At 38.9% G+C, this 23621-nt stretch overlaps 2 protein-coding genes across 2 annotated transcripts in view; one reads left to right on the forward strand and one right to left on the reverse strand.

Moving 5' to 3' along the window:
- Nucleotides 1-23621, forward strand: part of LOC140949149 (uncharacterized) — a 93816-nt gene that overhangs the window by 66944 nt on the left and 3251 nt on the right. The window lies entirely within an intron of this gene.
- LOC140947327 (zinc finger protein swm-like) lies at nt 6929-14586 on the reverse strand. Its single transcript, XM_073396393.1, has 10 exons — nt 14283-14586; nt 12839-12976; nt 12097-12171; nt 11444-11506; nt 10619-10723; nt 9970-10074; nt 9102-9317; nt 8267-8353; nt 7562-7729; nt 6929-7122 (listed from the first exon to the last, which is right to left on the reverse strand). The coding sequence occupies exons 2-10, from the start codon at nt 12944-12946 to the stop codon at nt 7021-7023; spliced, it is 1029 nt and encodes a 342-aa protein (XP_073252494.1). The 5' UTR covers nt 12947-12976; nt 14283-14586; the 3' UTR covers nt 6929-7020.

Here is a 23621-nt window from a genome sequence, read left to right on the forward strand (position 1 = left end):
GAGCTGTGCAGGCCGAGCGCGCGAACCCGTAAGTGACAAATTTATTTGTACGTATTTAGGTCGGGCAAATCATATATCTTTAATATAGAGGAAATGAAGTTCATATGGAAAACAGCCATCGCATCGGAATGTCTCTTTTTTCCAAATCTAAACTCTGACAGACGCTCAGACTCGGTCATGTCATTCAGGTTGAAAGTTGAATAACCTTCGTACGGAAAGCAGAGATTTTTCCATTCGAAAAGGTCAGACAACACGAAAAATTCTTCATCGTCAATGAAAGTAGACGTACGGCTTATAAAATAAGATCTTGCATCGTCTTAAAAGACGCCTTTGCGAAAAAACTTTGTTGCGAACGAACATCACAGTCTACATGTTTGTTTACATTCAGTGTCGTCGTCGTCGACCTACCGGTCGACTGCATCTTTTTTCACGCCGAAACTGACGTTCTCGTACCAGTCCTTTCCCAGTCAACAGACGTCGTCGTCGTGAACTTCGTCGTGGTTCTTAAGTTCCCTAATGATTCTCAGTAAAATTACACTACAAATGTAGCTTAAGAAACGGTCCAGATAAGAACGATAGCAACAACGGCAACGAACATTTTGGAATGCAAAAAAGGTGCTAACTTTTCTATTGTCTGTACTTACTTCTGATTGGCTTAAACAGCAAAAGTTAACAAAACTTCATAAAGCAGTACATATATTCATCCTTACTTTCCAACCATCTTCCATATAACAAAATCTGGTCTCAGTTTGAATAACAAAGAAATTCTATGTGGGGAACATGTAAAATTGTAAACTTTTCTTGGCTATTGTTTTCAACTCTTGTGATTGGTCAAAATCTTTTAACACAAAAAAACACCCTTTCAAAGTGGAGTGTAAATGCATTTTATTGCGTAAACGGCCTTCATGTAGGTTTAGTTTATGCATTCTCTGTGTAAAAATGAGAACATTCCTATGTGGGGAAAGCACCGTTGCCGCATAACAAAAGAAATTGCTATACACCTTACCCGGATCATTACTTAAGTTAATAGCCATAGCAATTTGGGGCATTTTAGAAGCTCAAATTTTCGTCACATGACTGGTAATTGAGAATTAACGATCAAAATATTTACTCTTAAATGGGTAAAGGATAATAAAAGAGTAACAAGTTAATTTAGGTACATTTTAAAGACCAATAAAATGGTTCTGAAAAATTCGCCTAGAAAAACATGTTTTGTGACGTCATTGACGAAGCAATGTCATGTGTAATTTGAAATCACGTGTCACATGTGTTTTTCGTTGAGCCAAATTTGTGGTTCACGTTTCAGGATCACTGATTCTTACTAAAATTAATTAGGTAGTCATACCTTAAGTGGCCTGAGAATTCCAAGAAGAACTCGCCTTTTTAAGTTAACTTAGAAAAACCGCAAATTACGGCCCGAGAGTTTAGCATTCTTCTTCGTTAACCTTAGAATAGATTTTTCAGCAAAATCTGACGATGGTAGCCACTAGTAATTTATCATTATCAGAACGATCAACCTGGCGCTGTTATGTAAAATACTATCTTTTTCACTTTATCATTAATTGCAAATTAAAGGAATGATCATTCGCCGCATTAACACTTGCCTGTATTTTCTCTCTAAGATGTATTTGTACCCGACTCTTCTATACCTGATGAAATACCAAACTTTGTTGGCCGCGACAAAGAATGTAAAGCAGTAGAAGACCATTTAACAGATGAAGTTACTAGACTGGTTAATGTCTGGGGTCCACCCGGATTTGGAAAAACATCAGTGGCCATCAGAGTAGCGCATCACTTACAAGAGAAGAATATTCCAGCTTACTTTGTATCCGTTCGTGGAATGGAAAGTAAGGAAGATTTAGTGTCAAAGCTGCTCAGTATGTTCGCAGACGATAAACAGGTCGGCCATATTTCATCGTCTCACTTCAGTATCCAATGTTTACAGCAAGTTCAGAATCCGTTTGTCTTGATATTCGACAACGCAGATGATTTACTGGAATCTGGAGATACCAAACGAAAAGAACACGTGCTCCAATTTATTGATGAGATCCTCACTCACTGCAAACAAATCAAGCTTCTCTTAACCACTCGCGAAAGTCTAGACTACCTAAAGCACAAGCTACCCATGTACTCAGAGAAAATTAATGTACTGGATAAAATTTCGTCAGAAGATCTAGTACGGCTGCTGCTACCAGATGCATCGGATGATGACTACAATTGCATTGTGAGGGAATGTGGTAACGTTCCTATGTCCATGCGACTGCTGTGCAGCATCATTAAGGAAGAAAGTATCTCCATTGACGTGCTTTTACAAGAACTGAATAATTCAACTCTGGTTGAAGTTTTGGACCATGAGTACCTTCCAGATGGTTTTCGGATAAAATCTGTAATTAACACATCTTTCAAAAGGCTCATGGTTCGCGAAAGAGACACATTTGTTTCGCTTTCTGTTTTTCCTGAACGGTTTGGAGTAGAGGAAGCTCAAGCCATATTGAATAAAAAATCAGAGGTTCAGACCAAACAAATAATTCGATCTTTAGAGCGAAAGTCCCTAATAGACTGTGTAGAAAATTTCAGCCATTTTACAGTCCATTCACTATTCCGGTCCTTCATTCAGGAAGAAACAAAAAATGATCAGGCAGTTGAAGCTGTGTTTCGGAATTCACAAATTCAATTCTACGACTATTACATTTCTCGCTGTAAAGTTGCTAATGAACATTTTCTGAAAGAACGTTACGGCGACGCCTTTAGAGATTTCCTTGATCGTCGAAGCAGCATTATTTCGTCCCTCTCAAGTGGACCACGAATAGACAGAATCTACAGCAAAGTTGTAGAGTTGTTGTCTGAAGCAAAATCATTTCTCAGTGTTGCATTGCATGAAGAACAAATGTTACTTGAGCGCCTTTATGAAACGGCGGTGGAAGAAGCAAAGAGGAGGGGAAATTTGGGTGATAAACAAATGTTGCGGTCTGCCAGAGAATGTCACACAGCGGAAAGCTTCTTCTGGCTTAGTAGAGTGCAGCGTGAAGGAGGAAACTTGAAAGAAGCAAAGAAATCTGCAAGATTAGGCTCACAAATAAGAAAGGAACTTCTAGGACATAATCCTAATAGAGCGGTTAGCTTTTATCATAGAGGAGTTGCCTATAAAGTTATGGGGGATAATGATACACTCGTTAAAGCATTCCAAAAGGCAAAAGACGTAGCAAACCTGCAACAACCCAGCTACTACAACGTTCCAACGACGGAGGTGTGCAGCAAAAAATACCATGAAGGATACATGGGCGGTTTACAATACGAAGCATACATGAGACTTCATTTGGACGGTGTTAACGAAGAAACGGCGAGCTGCTTCCTCCGGCTGGCTAGAAATCAGCGAGTAGCGGGGAACCTGACAGGAGCATTAGAGTCTTTAAAAGTGCATTTACAGCTAAGACAGCAACTTTCAGGAGGTCATTCCAATACAGCCGACCACTTTTATGAGCAAGGCACTATTCTTTTTGCCATGGGTGATTTTACGTCTGCTGTTGAGGCACTTCAGAAAGCAGCAGAACTGAATTTCAATCTGCGCAGAGATCACATAAACACGGCACTTAGTTACTTGAGCCTTGGTATTGCACAGAAGGAGATACAGGACCACGAGGGAGCTTTGGACTCTTTACGAAAAGCATTATGTATGCAATCACATCTACTTGGTGATCACGAACACACGGCGTACAACTACCACAAGCTTGGATTAGTGCAGCGAGACATGGGAGACCTTAAAGGAGCTTTGGACTCTTTACAAAAAGCAGCAAACATGAGAGCAAGGGTGCTTGGTGATCACAAGGACACAGCTTCCAGCTTTTTTGAGCTTGGTGTAGTGCAGAAGAAAGTGAAAGACCAGAAAAGCGCCTTGGAGTCTGTACAGGAAAGCTTGCGATTGAGGAACGTACTTTTAGGAGATTTCCCTAATACAGCCGACAGTTTGTATGAGCAAGGCATTCTCCATTGTATTATGGGTGATAGAAAGTCAGCTGTCGAGGCACTACAGAAAGCCGCAGATATAAATTTTAATTTCCGCAAGGATCACATAAACACGGCACGTAACTACCACAGCCTCGGTATTGCACAGGAATTGGTGGGGGACCACGAGGGAGCTTTGGGCTCTTTTCAAAAAGCAGCATGTATGCAATCATATCTGCTTGGCGATTACGAAGACACGGCGTCCAGCTACCACAACCTTGGTTTAGTACAGCGTGAAATGGAAGACCTTAAAAAAGCTTTGGACTCGTTACAAAAAGCAGCGAACATGAGATCAAAGTCGCTTGGTGATCACGAAGACACTGCCAGAAGCTACCATGAGCTTGGTGTTGTGCAACATGTAATGGGAGACTTGAAAGGAGCATTGAAATCTTTGCAAAAAGCATTAGACATGCGAACTAATCTGCTTGGTGATCACGCAGATACGATGAGCAGCTTAAATGAATTATGTGCCGTGCAGAAAAAATTGTCATCACGGCGTTCTTTATTTGGCAAAGTATTTAGGCGGAAAAATCGACACGAAAATAATGACAAGTTATAAAATAAACGGGAGGTATTAAGCGCAAAAATTTGGTAAATCATATCTATTAGCAGCTAAACAAATAACTGGCCAGTAAATGACTTGGGGCCCGTTTCTCGAAAATCCCGATAATTAACGGGCCCGTAAAGCTGTTGTTTACATGCAAGATAGAACTTTCAATAGTTTTGCATCTAACATGATAAAATTATCAGTTAATGAAACCAGAAGCATATAACCCCGTTCGGGGTTATGTGCTTGTGAGGAAAAATTTTGCTAGCCGGGACCCGCGCTCTTATTCTTTGTATTTCGATTTGAATGTTTGTTTTCGGGCCCGGAAAGTTATCGGGACTTTAGAGAGAAACGGGCCCCAGGAGCGCTGCAACGTTTATTCTTGTCACTGCGTTTTCTGAAACTTGCTGATTTTTAGATTAATATTATTATCCATTGGAGAGGTCGCAGAAACGAGTCGGCATAAAAAGCAGTATTGCAACGGTATTTTTAAATACTTGTTTTAGTAGTTTTTCAATTAGCCAGGTTTTACTGCTCTTTGTAACTGAGTGTAAATCGACATTGAAAACCCCTATTGGGAAATGTTAAAATAAACTTCTTGTATATCACACAAGAGATGCTAAAGGATAAGTCAAACACTTAAGGCTATATTTGGTGTTAGTATTTACCGAATCAGTGAAAAGCAATTTTCGCGCGTTTTGATTGGCTCCCGTAACGCAGAATATCCTTGGCTATTGACTGGTTTGCGACCGGAGCCAAGATGGCGTCTCGTTTCGAGACATGTTCGAAAGACGAAATTTGAGTGAAAATGAAGAAGTCGTACAAACAAATACCAAGAAAGCGACGAACTTTGGACTGTCAGTGTTTACTGGTAGGTAGAAAATTATTTTCATGCTGAATTTGCAACAAAATCGTAAAAATGCCCCTGACAAAATCCCCGAAATGTTGTAAATTGTGCTCAAAGCTCCTACTAAGTGACGTTTTTAATTTTAAAAAGTTACTTTTTTTCATTTTTGTCCATCTAATTTGGTAAATACTAAAATAGCTATTCTCTCAGGGTCGGTGAACAGCGCTAGATGTATCCCTATCTACCACTATTCACCTCCCCTTCGGGGGATAGTTGTATACTATTCACCCTAGATAAAGGCAATACAGTGGAGCCCGGCTAATAGAGTCCGTAATTAACCGGGAGTTTGTATAAGCGGACTCGCATATAAAAAACGTAATGGACGCAAGTTTTATCGAAATGGAGACGAAATCAGACATTTTCACGAGAAAATTGTGTTCAGTTTCTCAGCTGTAACTGTAACAAGAAAGAAAGAAACCTGGTGATCTTTTATCGTAGCCTTGGATTATCATTACAATATATAGATTTAGCGGCCGGGCTACATGGGAATCTCACGTTATGTCTATAGTTCACTCAAACAAAATATAAAATCGTGAAATGCTGAGCGGCGGCAGCAACGAAAAGGGCCAAAAACATAGACGTCACCGAAACGTACGTGAACGCCCACGTGGCGTCTAGTATTTTAATAGTACATGCCCGTTTTCTGTGTTCCTATTTCTCCACCTCACTCTATGCAATGTTGTTTGAAAATTAAAACAGTCTAGTTTCCTTTATATGGGAGTCAACTGTCTACTTGAGGAACGTGAGACATTGATTGGAGATTTGGAACAGATATTAAATTACCATGTATAAAGTATACAGTATACTCACCTCACTTGTCCTGAGCGTTGTTACTGCTTCTAGAACACTTCATCCTACTGCATTCAAATCTTGTATCTTCGTCTTGGCTTCTGTTTTCCAACTCTTGCTACTTCTTCAGCCTTCAACTTTCTTCGTCCAGTCAGCAAAAGCACTTTTCCAGTGCTCTTCTAATCACCAGTCACAATGTGACCATAGACAAGAATTGGTCATTGACTTTTGTAAGATTTTTGGTTTGTTTTTTTTGTTGTTGTTGTCGTTGTTGTTTTCTTTAATCTTTTCAAATGTGAAGTATTTTTTATTGTGAATCTGAAGTCATTTTTTTACTTTCAATATTTTTCTGCTTTTCTTTTCCACTGATATCTTTTTTAAGCATCACTTTCATTTTTTTTGCTTCCTCAGGCCTTCACAAAAATACAAAGAAGTATTCACTACAACTTAACTTATAGTACTATAATATGAATATAACAGACAGTAAAACCTAAACTAGGTCAAAGACAAGTATCTTTCAATAAAAAATCGAGATGGGTATCATCTCTTAGCCTTTGACTTTGGAGAGCGAAGACAGAGTGTTTTACAAGAAATGGACACAAGAAACCTTGCTCTTTCAAAGACTATTGGAATCCACTGAAGTTAACGCTTGATGTTACAATGTTACGGAAAGTTAAGCTCACTTTAGTTACGAGTCTGAAACAGTTAAATCATGACAATTATTTTACAATCCTTCGACGCAGTTTTGCCGTATCAACTTAAACAATAGTTGTAACTATCTTTTCCACGATCGTTCATCTTCTTCTTCATCCTCTTCATCAAAATCTTCTCCAAGAAGCAAAGCTTCGTCTGCATCCGCATCAAATTCATGTTTTCCCTAAAAAACAAACGGAAAATTAATTGTTCTGAAATAAACCGTTGTCTAACAGCAAAACAAAAGAATTCTGAAAGGCTCCCTAACAAGAAAGCCTTACTCTCTATTCATATTAGTAAAAGATGGGATATTGAGTGGGCATGCGCATTGATATGGTCTTTACAAATAGATAAATTTGACTCATGTCATAACGTTATGACCCAAGTCAAATTTAGAAGGATTTGCATGGAGTCATCAGAGCATAACTGGGCTAATACCTCAGAGACAATTTGCCCCACAATGCCAGTTTTTGGCAAGTAGGCCTCTTGCATGTTGTTCTTACAGGCTATCCTGACAAATCCCATAATTTCAAATTTTAATTTTTATAACGTTATCACTTTGGAACTCTTTTTAGGACACCACAACACATACACAAAACGTTTATATTTCACAGAGTTCTTACCAGTTCAGCATCAATATCCAGTCCTAACTCTTCCTCTACTTTCTTGAGCACTGTAGGAGTCGTAGGTGTAGTTGGTATTGCTGTTGCAGGTGATGTAGGCGTCAATGGAGGTCGATACCAAGACACCTTCAAGGCTCTGCCTTTGAATGTCTTCCCTTTATTGAAGGCCTAAAAATAATAAAATTTTTGTATAAAGCCCTGATTTAAAAGCCAGTGACAGTATAAAACAATATCGATTAATAACCGCAAATCTTCAAAACTAAATTTTGGGATGTCGTAGGGTATGGTCGATAATGTTTCAAATCCTTTCAAGGATTTCCCAATCCAACTGGACTACAAGTAATCTCTCTTTCTTAATCTGTCCAGTAAAAAGGGGAGATAAAAAATGGCCTTGTGTGGGACTGAATGTTAGGAGAGGGGAGTAGCTGCTCACCACTCACACATTACAACTCAACTATTAAAGTTAACTGTTTGGGGGCGAATTAGAGACCACTCACAGTCTACAACTCTACAAAAAAAAAATCAAAACATGGATTTCTCAATGCAAAGTACCCCACTGCAGTACTATCATCCAAAGATCTCTATAAGTTAATGCAATACAAAGTAAACCCATACAAAGGAGGTAGGGAGGAATTGGCTTGGACATAAGACAGATAGAAACTAGAAATACACATTGACCAAATGGATAATGCCCATTATTCTTACAATTTCGGCTTCTTTTCTTGTCCTAAAAGTCAAGTTGAGAGTTTCCTTATCATCAATATATTCTTCATTGTCAACAATACCGAATTCCTACAGGAAGAAAACAAAAAGGCAGCTATTAATGTACAAACAGTGATGCCCAACGCTCCATCGTAACATTCTTCTTGCATTTCATCGCAACTATAAACCAGGACACCGTACATCCAACTATGGCCACCATGGTTCCGTGTCTAACTTAGCCTAAATTACATTCAGCCACATGTAAATTACCCATCTTTCTTTATTCTAATAAATCACACTTTCACTGGCTGCAGCTTTATAAATTCTCAGTCTTAATACATAAAAGAATTAGGACAGGAAGAAATCAAATCTAACAAATTCAAATGTAAATCAAAGGCCACAGATGAGTTTGATTCTCCAAAAAAGACCAACCAAGGAAATCACTACTTTGACAGCAACCGCAAAACGATTGTTGTATTTCCTCAAAACTTCTTGTTTGTGAGAGAAGCTATACATTTTTGTATTAAATTCCGCTCTGTGTTTCATCCAATATCCAGAGTCTTCAAAGTGGGTCTTTCAAAACTTGGCTGTGCCTCATTTTCAAAACACTTCTTGGGGCCTGAACATCACATGAAACACTTTATAGTGTTTTGTGTTTGACATTATTACTTCAACAGTCCGCAACCTTAAAGGATCAAGTCGTGAAAGTAAATTAAAGGCCATCTTTTGGACAAGTTTGTGAGATGGGCCCTTCTTGCCCCAGACACAACTATACTCCTGAGCAACATAGATTCACTTCAGCTTTGAAAAGTAGCCATAAAAAAATCATAGTACTTACTTTAAAGTGCTCTGTAATATCTTCCTTCTGTTCAGTTGTTATTTCTCCAACACTGATCCGCCTCGGTCGATGGTCCAATGAAGCACTGTCTCTTGTCCACACCCGTGTTGTTCTTGGAAGTAGTCTGCTTCTCACTGGTGTTCCTCTGCCACGTCCTCTTACAACTCCTCTTCCTCGTCCCTTTGTGGGTGGATCCAGCAAGCCAAGAGATTTTGCCTAAAAACAGTACATGGTCAGTAACTAAAATACTCCTCACAAATCAATGAAACAGACACTGCTTCTCTTGAATTTTCTCTAAAATTTCTTATTCACTCTTCGCACTTTTGTTCTCACTCAAATGTGCCCCTCCCCTTCCCCAATGTTGAGCCACGCATATTTTGGAGCACTGAGACAACTGCAATACCCAAATCAAAATTGGAGAAGGGGAAACACACACATGTGTTTCAAAATTTTTGACAAGTATTGTAGATATATTCCTGCTGTGAACTACTAAAAGCCGAAGACACTGGGTTTAACAAATTTAAACATTCTTTGATTAACAAGTACAAGCATTGTTGGGGTGTAATTGCCAAAATAAAGTCCATTTTTATATTCTATTCTCATTCATCAGCATTCAACATGTTTAATTGCCCATTTCAACGTGCCATGTACCATGATACATTATTTAAAAGTTGATGAACAAAAGCTTAAACATTGCTGATCAACAAAATTAACATTGAACTATGTGAAATTCAATCATATATTCATCATTTCATTTAATACAGATGTGAGAAAATGTTACGATAAAGAATTTGCACATAATATCTCACATCTATCAAAATGCTAAAAATGATGCACTAGACAGATTGAATGTATCTCAAGTAACTACCTCTTGCTTTAGTTCTTCAACTTTTTTCTTCAGTTCTGTTGTGTCTTCCCCAGTATTCTGATGTGTTATCAGGTCAAGCTCCTGGTCAAGAATTGCTTTCTGGGCCTAAAAAAAAAGAAGGTCAAGTAACAACAGTTAGTTCTAATACATCACTTATCTTTTCGTGGGTTTAAAGCAAACCATCTCAATGACTAGCTCTCAGTCCGCTTATTAGCTTACACCAGTACTACACCAGTATAACAGAGGTCATGGGTTTGAGTCCCATTCACAAAGCCTGGATATTTTGCAGGCTTTCCTTTTACAAAAATTGCTTATTGTATGCTTATTCAGGTGACAAAGTTTGCTTTTCAGCCGATTCAAACCCAGTCAATTTAAGGTATAGTATCTGTCAATCTTGGACAAAAAAGATGGGAAATTTATACCCCCCTCCCCAAAAATCAAGAAATTATGGGAAAATGACGTCTTTTGTATCTTGCCTGGCTTCATCCTTGATTTAGGGGGATGGGCATTCAATGTTCCATTCTGTAGGTGTGCACAAGGTTTATCTATTTATCCACACAAACAAATGGTCAGCTACAGCAAGCAAAGGTAATTATGTTGACTTCGTAACTAATTATAATTCATTTATCATTACACAGTTTGTACTTACAATCTGTCTGGCCTGTGAGGGACTTTCTTTGGATTTTGCTGCCATAGCTGCTAACTCAACTTCCTTCTTCAGTGCTTCAATGTTTGAACTTAGAGATTTTACCGTCTGGAATAAAAAGCAAAAATATATGAACCATAAGTTGTAACAAGTGACATGAATACAAAATGCTTTGTTACAGGGTTCGTACTCTTTTAAGCTCTTCAAATTCCGCGACTTTCCATGACTTTTTCATGATGACCTTTTTTAAGATTTCCATGAGCTAATAGGCTGAGCTTTCGCTTTAAATATTTTTAAGATTTCCCTTGGTTTAGGAATACATTTTTGACCTAACTCAGTTCAGCGACTAGTTTCATTTATTTATTTATTTAGTAAGCTTCTGCAAGAAAAAAATAATAATAATAAAAATATTATATACATAATTATACAAAAAATCAAAAATAGAAGCAACATTAGGATTGGAAAAAGAAAGGCTACATGGAAAAGGCTAAAAGCAGCAGGTTACATGGCTAGTGAGAGTGCAAGCGTAGTTACATCTTAGGCAAATTGTTTTCGGTGTTCTGGGGTCCTCTACATTATAGCAAGTCCATAAGGCGGCAGTATAGTAATCCCTAAGAAGTCTCTAAAACTGGGCTAAGCTTAACTTATTGATCTTAACTCTGGCAGAAGTCTTACATTCTCCTTGCTTCAACATTCTGCAGTAACTAATCTAACAAAATTAACTTTAACTTCCCATCACTTTCCAGAACCAACAATAATTTAAATTCCATGACTTTCCAGGTCTTCCATGACCTGTATGAACCCTGTTTAGTAAGAGGATTATAATACCTTCACTATCATATCTTTCTCTGCAGCACTAAGATTCTTCTTTTCAAGTTTGGAGATTAAAAGCTGGCAAAGAAAACCAGAAACAAAGTATTAAGCATAGAGTAAAAATGAATTTTCAAACATAAAATGTTTTCACTTTCAATGTGACTGGTCAATTTTGTCTATAGGTGACCTCAATTTAACCCTTTAAGCCCCAATATCCACATTCAAATTCTCTAAACTGATCTCCATACATCTTCTTTAAGAATTAGGTGAGAGAATTTGATAAATGATCATGGAATTTTCTCTATGATGATCATTTTATTAATTCTCATAACTTTATCTCTTGACAGTGTATGGAAATTGTTAGGAAAAAATTGCTGTTAGTCACTATTGGGACTTAACGGGTTAAGTAAAGTCATGCAATAGGACATTTATAAAAAATCCCATACTGAGCGATGGAGAGCTTGTTTACTCCAAAAGAGTCAGCAATCTGTCTTTTTTTGTCTTGCCCTATTCCCTTTTTGGTTAAAAGTCTTTTGTTTCTTCTCCCTACAAATTTGACAGTTCTAAGAGAGACAAAGTGGGCTGCAAGCAGGTCTAAGAAATATCCGACAAATGTGAAGGGGATAAGTGGTGAGACAGACAACTGTAATGAAATTCATAATTTTTACCTTCTGTTCCTTGATCTGTTTATTGAGTAGTTCTTGTTTATGTTTCTGAATTTCCAGTTTCTTTTTTATCGCCTCCTGTTAAAAAAAAAATAAGACAAATGATACAAAAAAGATTCATAAACACTTTCATCTATGTTGAACTTATCCCCAGTGATAATTCATTGTTTTTCCCTCTGACCTGAGGATTGTAACCCTTTAAGCCCCAGTATCCAGAAACAAACTCTCCAGACTGATCTTCATACAGTTGCTTTGAGATTAGTGGAGAGAATTTGATATCAAATTGGAGATCAAAGCATTTTCCCTGTGGTGATCATTTTATTGGTTCTCATTACAATTTCTCTTAATTGTGTATTGATATTGTTAGGAGAGAATTGATGTTGGTCACTCTTGAGACTTAAAAGGGTTAAACTACTCAGCTGCTGCCATGACAACATTGTCGATAGATACCAGGTCCTGTAGAAATATTACTATTGATGTTAAACTATTGTGGCCCTGTTACGGTCTAATTCTGACAAGCAACATGTATGGCCTTGAAGCCGCAACATAAGACAGGCAAAATGACAACAAACGACATGAAGATGGGTTGAATCTGTGACAACGACGAGGAAAACCACAAATACAAAAGTAAAACTACTGCTACTGCTTTTGAAATTCAGACTAGGGGCATACACCCCCCCCTCCCCCCCCCCCCCCCACCCGCCCCAAGAAGGTCTCTTTATTATTATTATTATACTGTACTTACCTGCTTTTGAAGTTCTTGCTGTCTCTTGTTCATTGGTGGTCCACTTGGTACAAGGACAGGTGAAACTTTTGATGTCTTTGAGAATGTTGTCTTCCCACTTTGAAACATAGTTGGTTTGGCTTTGGGTTCTGTAGGAGCCTACAATAAAAATATTTGTGGTAGATCAGCATCAAATATCACCACTAGGTGTTTATCTCTGAAGAAAACCCAGCACACTAAATGTCAGCTACTTAAATCCCGGTACAGTGACCACATAAGTTTATCAACCTACTTGATACAAATGATTTTCATGCCCCAACTCCCCACCCCCAACCATACAATAAAGCCACCTATTCAGTGGCCTCCCTCTGTTGAGCGAACAGTAATCAAAGTCCGGAAATAACTGTAGGAGAGAATACCGTAAAATTCTGAAAATAAGCCCCGGGCCTTATATTTTTCAAAGGCCCTTTTGAGGGGCTTATTTTGGAGGGGCTTATATTCGGGGGGGGGGGGGGGGGGGCTTGTCTACGGAGGGAAATTTCCGGTACAAAATCAATTGGACTAGCCTTATAGTTGGAATTAAATTTACCACTTTTGCTTTGTTTTACTTTGTATTTGAGGGCAATTTTCCATATTTAGTACAAGCCCCTAGGGGGCTCATTTTTGGAGGGGCGAGTTAACTGAGGGTTTTTTGCGTTACCGGTTTGGGGTGCTTATTTTTGGAGGGGCTTATTTTCGGAATTTTACGGTAGTAAATTAAACCTCTATTGAGCAGCTTTGCATACACCTTTTGGCCACATGGAAGGGAAATGAAGCCCATGAAAGAAGGTGGCGACTTATTATGGACCAGTAAAGATGTTTCAGTCTTATGTTTCAGCTGCACATTATGTTAGTTTATGATGAACCTCCATTAAGAAACTACTTACCTGTACCATAAGGGTAACCACTCAGTGGGGGTTCAACTGTATACTAAACAGTGCATTTTGAGGTTTGTCGTGAAGGGGTTTAACATATAATACAGCTATTACAGTCAACTCCCTCTTAGACAGACACCTTTGGGACTGGCAGTAAGTGTCCGTCTTAGAGAGATGTTCATCTTATAGAGAGTCAAATAAAGGGAGTAAAGAAAGGCAGGGACCAACTCTAGGTGTCCGTTTTAGGGAGGTGTCCATCTTATAGAGGTGACCATTAAGAGAGAGTTGACTGTATTCAGGGTGCAAAGAAAGTCAGTTTTACAGCCTGCCATTCGGGCAAGCTGTAGCTATCATGAACTAGCCCACAAGTCATTTCAACCAGCCCCAAAACCCTTTTTGATTAGCAGGATTGATCACAATCCTGTAATATGAATTTTCCCAAAAAACAGCACTAGCCCATCAGGCAAGTTAAGAGCAAAAATCACTAGCCCGATGGCAAAATCCACTAGCTATCGGACACAACTTTCTTTGCATGCTGTTATTAATATTACCTTGTTGGCATCCTCTGTTGTGGTTGATTCAGTTTTCACTGGTTCTGTGTTACCACTACTGACTGTGGCTCCTTGATTTGAATGTCCATCCTAAAGAAAATGTCAACATACAGTGGCACCCTAATTTAACAATATGCCAAGGGAGCACTAAAATTATATCGTTAAATTGAAACTCTTGATGTAACGATATGGCTGTAAAATAACTGAAAATATTGTTATGTCAGAGTTAACCTTATGTACCTTTTTACTGCATATATTATTTCACTAAATATAATTTGTAATAATTATCAAATGATTCGCAAATGTGACATTTCAAGCGCCCAGCAATGTCCTTAAACAGTTTGCAAAGCTCTAGAAGTTTTCAAAGTTTACACAGTATATTCTGTGGTTTAAATCATAAAAGAGCAACAAAACTAAACTTAAACGTTCGAAGTTGCAACTTTTCTCGTCTCTGCTTATTGAGTTTGCGAAAAACAGACCGGTCAGTGTAAAACGCAGACTGCGGACTGCAGACTGCAGACTGCGGACCAGGGGTAAAATGCAGACTGAGTGTAAAATGCAGACTGCAGACTGAGAGTAAAATGCAGACTGGGGTAAAATGCAGAATAAAGACTGTAGACTTTTTTAAACATTTTTGCTCCTTCTTCTCCAAATCGGTGAAATAGCTAGCCGGTATCAGTTACACACTTCGCTTCCTAGTTGAAGTGGATTGCACATTCGCCAGAAGTTTCAATGAAAATCCGAACAGGTTAAGTCTGTGTACCTTGATTTGCAATACTTTCATAGAAGGTCATCCAAATTTCCTGCAGAACATCTTTCTTTGTTGTTGGAATGATTTACTCCCTTTTTATCAGCATAATTCTTCCTGTACAGTATTTTGGGTCAGCAGCTTCCATTTAAGCGTAAACATCGTGGTGTTGTAACAATTCCCGGTCCCTGGTCACGTATATCGAAAACTTCGCGTCTAAACTTGAAGCGTGAGGTCTCTCGGACGGAAAAAAGGTTCAAGATTGCGATTATATGTTTTTGGGTCGTCGACAACGTTCTAGAGAAGAAAGTCCTGAATGGATTTGTGAGAAGATGTCGTCAAGTAAGTGTTCGTTTACATGTATTTGCGGGATTTTTTTGCCCTTAAACCCTTCCGCGACTACAGTTTATGCTCGGTCTGCATTTTACCCCGGTCTGCGTTTTACTCTTAGTCTGCAGTCTGCATTTTACACTCAGTCTGCATTTTACCCCTGGTCCGCAGTCTGCAGTCTGCAGTCCGCAGTCTGCGTTTTATACTGACCGAAAACAGACAGTGGCCAGGAAGTAATGTATTATCGGTCAGTGTAAAACGCAGACTGCGGACTGCAGACTGCAGACTGCGGACCAGGGGTAAAATACAGACTGAGTGTAAAATGCAGACTGCAGACTAAGAGTAAAACGCAGGCTGGGGTAAAATGCAGACCGAGCATAAACTGTAGTCGTGGAAGGGTTTAAGGGCAAAAAAATCCCGCAGATACTTGTAAACGAACACTTACTTAACGACATCTGTTTTCACAAATCCATTCCTTTCTTCGCTGGAACGTCGTCGACGACCCGAAAACATAATCGCAATCTTGAACCGGTCAGTGTAAAACGCAGACTGCGGACTGCAGACTGCAGACTGCGGACCAGGGGTAAAATGCAGACTGAGTGTAAAATGCAGACTGCAGACTGAGAGTAAAATGCAGGCTGGGTGCAAAATGCAGAATAAAAACTGTAGACATTTTTAAACATTTGTGCTCCTTCTTCTCCAAATCGGTGAAATAGCTAGCCGGTATCAGTTACACACTTCGCTTCCTAGTCGTAGTGCATCACACATTCGCCAGAAGTTTCCATGAACATCCGAACAGCTTAAGTGTGCGTACCTTGATTTGCAATACTTTCATAGAAGGTCATCCAAATTTCCTGCAGAACATCTTTCTTTGTTGTTGGAATGACTTACTCCCATTTTTATCGCCATAATTCCTGTACAGTATTTTGGGTCAGCAGCTTTCATTTAAGCGTAAACATCTTGGTTGTTCATGGTCCCTGGTCACGTATTGAAAACTTCGTATCAAAAATTGAAGCGTGAAGTCTCTCGGATGGAAAAAAAGGTTCAAGATTGCGATTATGTTTTCGGGTCGTCGACGACGTTCCAGAGAAGAAAGGAATGGATTTGTGAAAGCAGATGTCATCAAGTGAGTGTTCGTTTACAGGTATTTGCGGGATATTTTTGCCCATTAAACCCTTCTACGACTGCAGTTTATGCTCGGTCTGCATTTTACCCCAGCCTGCGTTTTACTCTTAGTCTGCAGTCTGCATTTTACACTCAGTCTGTATTTTACCCCTGGTCCGCAGTCTGCAGTCTGCAGTCCGCAGTCTGCGTTTTACACTGACCGAATCTTGAACCTTTTTTCCTGTCCAAGAGACTTCACGCTTCAACTTTAGATGCGAAGTTTTTTTTCGATATACGTGACCAGGGACCTAGCCTCCCCGCAGACGTCCGTTGGGGTTCGGTTGTCACGCATTCATTTCTCCCCCGTCGGGGAGAAATGAATGCGTGACAACCGAACCCCAACGGACGTCTGCGGGGAGGCTACCAGGGATCGTGAACTGGTACAACACCACGGTGTTTACGCTTAAATGAAAGCTGCTGACCCAAAATACTGTACAGGAAGAATTATGGCGATAAAAAAGGGAGTAAATCATTCCAACAACAAATAAAGATGTTCTGCAGGAAATTTGGATGACGTTCTATGAAAGTATTGCAAATCAAGGTACGCACACTTAAGCTGTTCAGATGTTCATTGAAACTTCAGGCGAATGTGCAATGCACTTCGACTAGGAAGCGAAGTGTGTAACCGATACCGGCTAGCTATTTCACCGATTTGGAGAAGAAGGAGCGCAAATGTTTAAAAAAGTTTACAGTCTTTATTCTGCATTTTACCCCAGCCTGCGTTTTACTCTTAGTCTGCAGTCTGCATTTTACCCCCGGTCCGCACTCTGCAGTCTGCTGTCCGCAGTCTGCGTTAATAGGTCATATTGATGTATGCCACTATGTATCAACCACTGCCTTACAATCAAATGCCTCCATTTCAATGTGCAGTGAATTAACAAATGATACTCAGTCATCAATAAATAAGCATTTTATTATGTCCATATATGCAGTTTGTTTCTCTGTCATCAAATCAATTGCACTTACTGGGATTCTTCAACACTACAGGCTCTCCATGAACATGCATGTTTGTTCTATAAGAAGTGTAATGCAGGCCGTGTAGGCAAAATTGTGATAATTCTGTAACAAACTTCTTTGCAAACTTTGTCATTACCATTCAACCCAAAACTGTCAGTGAGTTTTGCTCTTTCACTCAAACTTAAAAACAAATAAAAACCTTATACAGATCACACTTATTGACATTACAGTGTAAAAACACTACTATAACACAGACCGTTAGCTGTCATAACACTGAACAAACTTACAACAACATCCTCCTTTCTCATGCATTTTGTTGCTTTTCTTCTGCATGAGTTAATTCAGACTAAGTATTAGCCTCCACAGAGGAGCGGGGAGGGGGGGGGGGGCGAGAGGTAAACTATATCTGTGCCAACTCGTGTCCCACTGGGCCGCGGTAAGTTCCACGTAGTGGTTCTAGTTCAGTCACACTTTCCAGTCAGCTCAAAGTCTCCCGCGCGCTCTCGGCTTCATTCTGTGTGCAGCGTGTGGTTCAGTTGTTCTGCTTCATGCTGCTCGTGTTTTTGACTATTTTCTTCAGTTTCTCAGTCTTCATGTCGATTCGAGCTTTATTTGGAAAACGACAACACACAATCGCTTTGTAGTTTTATTGACCAGTGAGTTTTAACGTGTTTTGAAACGAAACTCTTCTGAGTTGATTGCCATGAAACATAAGCTTCAAAGCTTAATTATAATGTTGAGGTTGGCAGCAAGTTGACAACTCTATTTATTTTTCTCATTCTCAGAATCAGATAGCGAAAGCTGGTTCCATGGCTTTTAGAAGTCGAAATTTTCATGCCATGTATTTAGCAACTGGAAGTTTCGTGTTTGCATGAGATGCAGCCGAGCCGCACAGTCTGAAATTATTGAAGTCTTCAACCAAAGAACAACCATGTAAAAGAATTAAATAGGCATTTTCTTGAATGAAAGTCATTTATAGGCATGTTTAGTTTCTCGGCACTGAAAACTCCGGGTGTTCTTGACTGCAGTCATTAAAGTCGAAGTTATTATTATCCCGCCCATCTCTTGTTTTGAGTTCTTGTTTTCTCTGATAATAAAAAAAATATTAAACGGACTAAAATTTAATTTCCTTGTTTTAGTGTTAATGATAATGATGACGTCTTTATTTTGGTTTCTTTCATAAGTATTGTTATTCTTTTCTTAGTTGTCGCCTTCTCCCAAATTAACTTATGCCAAACCAGTAGCATGCAAGAAAGCCGGTAAAAACAAATTCGTCTTGTCGAGCGCTCGCGACCTGCAAACTTCAAACATCATTTTCACCGTTGGTGCAAACAGATAACCATGTGGGGCAAAAGTTTGACTCTAGAAAAATATATAAGCTTTCGAATGAAGTGATTTTTTTCGCCCCCTTTTTTGTCAGTTTCTCCCTTTTTGCTTTTAAACAATGTTATGCTTACGCAATTGGTTTATTTACTAGACCGGAAATAAAAAGCTGACCGGATGTCAAATTTTGTGCTCATGCGCAGTGCGTTTTGTCGCGAACACTTACTCGGAGTACAAGCTAATCGCGCCCAACAAACGAAACCATTAATGGAAACCTCACTGGTCTTGACTTAACACACTGGTATGTTATACACTGCTCTGTGCATTTTATCTTTAACTCATTTCTAACGACGAAAATAAGTCAATAACGAACCCTTGATCACGCGACTGCTGTCCAAGTAGTTACGGAAGACGTCCTAGAAAGCAAGACCTTCTGTTTTATGTTTAGATTAAGAAATAGTTCTTCATTTAATTGTTTACTACTGATGCTACAGCTTTTCAGTAGGAATCTTATCTTAACGTGATTAGAAATTCCCAGTGAATCACTTGAATGTAAATTTCAAAGCGGAAGTTGAGGGGTGAGTCCGTAACCTGCCCGTACCTTGATCTGATATCCCGCAGTTTTGTAGGGATCTTTTTCTCCGTTTCTGATTGGCAAAGTTTCTTCCTCGCTTTGCAATTGGCCAATTACTTATTTATACCGACTGCTTAACACTTTGCCATTTGTACCTTTGTGATGATACAAAGAAAATTTGCTTTCCCTTTCGAAAGGTAGAGGCTATTTGTGATTCATCTGTCGACCATAATCCTTCAAGCTGACATGTTGTAGAAAGGGCGCACGAAAGGGTAAATTGTAAGGGGTGTAACCTCGATTGACGATTTCAACCCGACCTATCCAATCGAACAAAACCGAACAAAAAGCCAATCGAACCCAATCGAACTCCAATCGTTCAATTGGGTTGGGCAATCGAACAAAATCGAACACCTATTTTGCTGTGAGTTCGATTTTCGAACCAATCGAACCAATATAATCGAACAAAATCGAACTAATCCAATGCAATTGTCTCTTGACGCCTCAAACTGAGTAAAACACGTGGAATATAATCATTGTCAGCTTTTATTGAATAAACAGGAACTGAACATCATACTGCAAGAATGTCAATGTTCGAACAAAACAAAACAAATAAAAGGCAATTTCGATGACTGTTAAGGTACTGTGACTGTTAAAAGGAAATGCTTCTCAACAGAGAAAAATCGCACCATTTCAACAACAGCAACACAGGCAGTTGTGTTTAAAATTAGTATTATAATAAGCAGAAGGGACCTCGCTGCAGCCATTACTCTCTCCAGGTTCTCCAGAGTGGCCAAGAGTGACGTGGAGACGGGGAGAGCAGTCGTCAGCGTAACAGCAATAATGTCGGTAGAAGATAATTTTGTCAACATAGATGCTAAAAATAACAAAACAATTAGTAAAACAATTTTTTTCTTAAGATCAAAATCAACGTAGTAGGCAAGAAACTTGTAACTGTAACTTGTAACTTGTAACTGTTCGCGAGTGTCCGGTAAGAATGCTGTTTGCCAGGTTGTGTTGATCTTAGAATCACGCCCGGCGAAATTTATTCCGTGGGCCAGTTGTGGGGTAATCGAACGTTCGATTGTGTTCGATTGGCAAAATTTTATTGTGAATTCGATTATGTTCGATTGAGTTCAGCAATCGAACGATTGGTGTTCGATTGGGTTCGATTGCCGAACTGTTCGATTGGATAGGTCGGGTTTCAAAGGGAAAGATTGTAGCTTCTTTGTCGATTGGCCGCCAAGTAAAGGTCTACACACCGTTACGCCTCTTTTTGAAGATATTTACTAAGTAGAATATCTCATATGATTCTTTACAGACGATTAGTTTCAAATAACAGAGGTCAAGTACTTCATCGGCTGCATGTCTTCGTGCGAGTTATTTGGTAGTCTGAAATGTCATACGTCTCTACTTCCTAACTCGTGGGGGTCGCGGGGAAGAGAGACGTTCGAATTCCGAGCGTTTAATTGCGTCTGGTGACGTCATTAACTAATTTATGCATTTTTGCGAATGCGTAAATTTTGCTTCGTACGTACGAACAGGAAGAACCCGGTAACTCGAACTCTACAGGGAAACGAAAAACAGTTCGAGTTAGCGGGGAATTCGAGTTATCGGGGTAAAATTTCAGTGAAATTTTGATCAACGAAAGGAAATTTAGTTCGAGTTCTCGACGAGCACTAGTTGTCCGAGTTCGAGTTATCGAGGGTCTACTGTATGTAAATCTTTATTTATAGATTGTTTTCACTGTCACGCAACAAAAAAATAAATTGAAAACCGTCCAGTGAAAGAAGCCAAGAAAATGATATGTTATAAAAGACTAATATTTAAACAATTTGTCCAAGTCTCAGGTCTTTTTGGCCCACAGTTTCTGAGTTATTTGCCGAAGCGTTTCACACATCTTTGTAGAGCTTTGGATGGAGACGCCATATTGGTGCACAGATCAACAAAAACATCTGGAGTTCACTTGTTCTATAAAAGCTCCTTCTTTTCACTCGGAGCTAGCCTACGTGCGCATAAACATATCTTCTAAGACTTGAAATGGTTATACTGCTGAAAATCAAGAGGAGAGACTTTTTTTCAACGAGACAGCATTCCTATTTTGGTGTCACGCACTATGAAAACTCGGAAGTTCAAATTGCTGTATTTTCGAAATGAAACATGCCATGGGACTGAAAACGTGTACAAAGATTAACTTTTTGTTTACCTTCAACCTAGTGTAAATAAGAATTCGTAAAACCTCGCTATTTTGACTTTACATTTGATGACGTCACTGTGAAAACCATCTATACACGGAACAGCTTAGTTTTATACTGGAGCCCAGGCTTTTAATGATTTGCGACCCCATCTGAAGGAAGTTGACTCCATAGTGATTTTTAAAACACTTCTTAATGATATTATTTTTTAGAGTTCTTGTAAATATTTTGGAGTTTTTTTGGCATCTCAATTTACGTAGATATATAATTCTTAGTTTTTATCCATCGACATTGTACATCAGTTTTTACATTTTTCTGATAGTTGTTCTGTTATAGTTATTTTCCCTTTAACTGTTAATTTTTTAGTTGCCCAGGGCACCCATTTATAACAGCTTCAGCTGACGGGTTTACCTTGGTTAAATATGTTATCATCATCATCATCATTATTATTATTATTATTATTATTATTATTATTATAAATTAAAATCTTTATTACAAAAACTCAATTAAAATCCTATTTACAATGAACCTGCTGTTACAAAAAATCTAATTAATTCATCAAAACACTATCTACAATTCCATCCATTACAAAAGAAACCCCTCGGCCACAAAAGAAGAGGAAATAGATATAGTTAATAATAAAAGTTCAAAATTCTATAAAATAAAGAATGCCATTATGCAGAAATATTAAGATCATACAATCGAATTATACTAATGACGGCTAAACCAGTGTCCATAAAAAGCCCTAAGTAAAAGCATATAGACACGTATTTCAGATATCCGCACTAGCGACATTTATTTTACAGTCTAATGATTGCTCTATCTTGCTACGAAACGGCGTTCGCGAACCTCTGACGCATGCATGTACCGATCTTAAGAGTTCAAACGAGATCTGTGTCCTGAGCCAAGTGATTACAACATGATAAGGCTCGGTGTCTTTCTAAGCTATCTTGTCTGCGAGATGCTTTAAGAACCGCTGACACTCGTTTCCCATTCCGCCATTGGTTCCAAACACTAAAGGCGTAAACGAACCCATTTCTACATCTAACACCCGCTGCTGGTACTTGCGCTTCTTCTCTTCTTCTTGCTCTTTGAACACTTCCGATGTTGGCTTGCTCTGGTAACACTTGGAGTTGACGTGCGTAACTCTAACATCAAAAAATGCCGTAACTCCTCTTGCCCAGAAACCTCCCGCTTTGATGTCCAACCTTGCCTCAGAACTTGTAACAGCGCTCTTCAAATGAAATCGCTCGTTGTCCAGGGGTTGAAGGCGTGGTTCGATTTCGACATCATTGCAGATCTTGTTATCTTGTTATCTTGTTATCTTATTATTATTATTATTTATTATTATTATTATTATTATTATTATTATTATTATTATTATTATTATTATTATTATTATTATTGTTAACTGCTTCACATGAAAACGACCGGTCACCATATGCAAAACCAAAATCAAGAGAGAGAGGCTTAAAGCGTTCTGTTATTTGCATGCTTATAAGCGTCAGACTCACTCAGCGAAGACGGGTAGGACGGTCGCGGGGGAAGAAGGGAACCTTCTCTCTTCGAAAACTGCCCCTTAAAAAAGAGACGTCACGAAAACACAAGCGAACTCCTACGTGGCGCCTTGTATCTTTTCTCCATGATCTCCATCCCATGCAATTAATGTTCCTTGACAATTAAATACAAGTCTTATTTTCTCGTGCAAGGGACAGGGGCAACCAACGACAGCTTTCTGTAAAATGTCTGTTTGGAGAAGCAAAAACTGCCTAGAATTTTCTATACCTCGGGGATGGCTAAGAATTTCTAGATGACCGTTCCGTTCATGTACAATTTTCGAAGCTTATCTATAGATGGTTTTCACAGTGACGTCATCAAATTGTAAAGTCAAAATAGCGAGGTTATACGAATTCTTATTTACACTAGGTTAAAGATAAACAAAAAGTAAATCTTTGTACAAGTTTCCATTCCCGTAGCATGTTTCATTTCGAAAATACAGCGGTCTTGATTTTCAGCAGTATAACCATTTCAGCTATTAGAAGATATGTTTA

The sequence above is a fragment of the Porites lutea genome, chromosome 9, assembly GCF_958299795.1.
Source record: "Porites lutea chromosome 9, jaPorLute2.1, whole genome shotgun sequence".
NCBI lineage: Eukaryota > Metazoa > Cnidaria > Anthozoa > Scleractinia > Poritidae > Porites > Porites lutea.

Bases quoted from the DNA above. Each gene is read 5' to 3' on its own strand.
- LOC140947327 (XM_073396393.1), bottom strand. From the start codon at position 12,946: ATGTTTCAAAGTGGGAAGACAACATTCTCAAAGACATCAAAAGTTTCA. The intron at 10,724-11,443 runs GTATTATAATCC...TTTTTATTCCAG, and splicing joins AGAAAGATATGATAGTGAAG to ACGGTAAAATCTCTAAGTTC. The intron at 10,075-10,618 runs GTAAGTACAAAC...CTTTTTTTTTAG, and splicing joins CCTCACAGGCCAGACAGATT to GCCCAGAAAGCAATTCTTGA.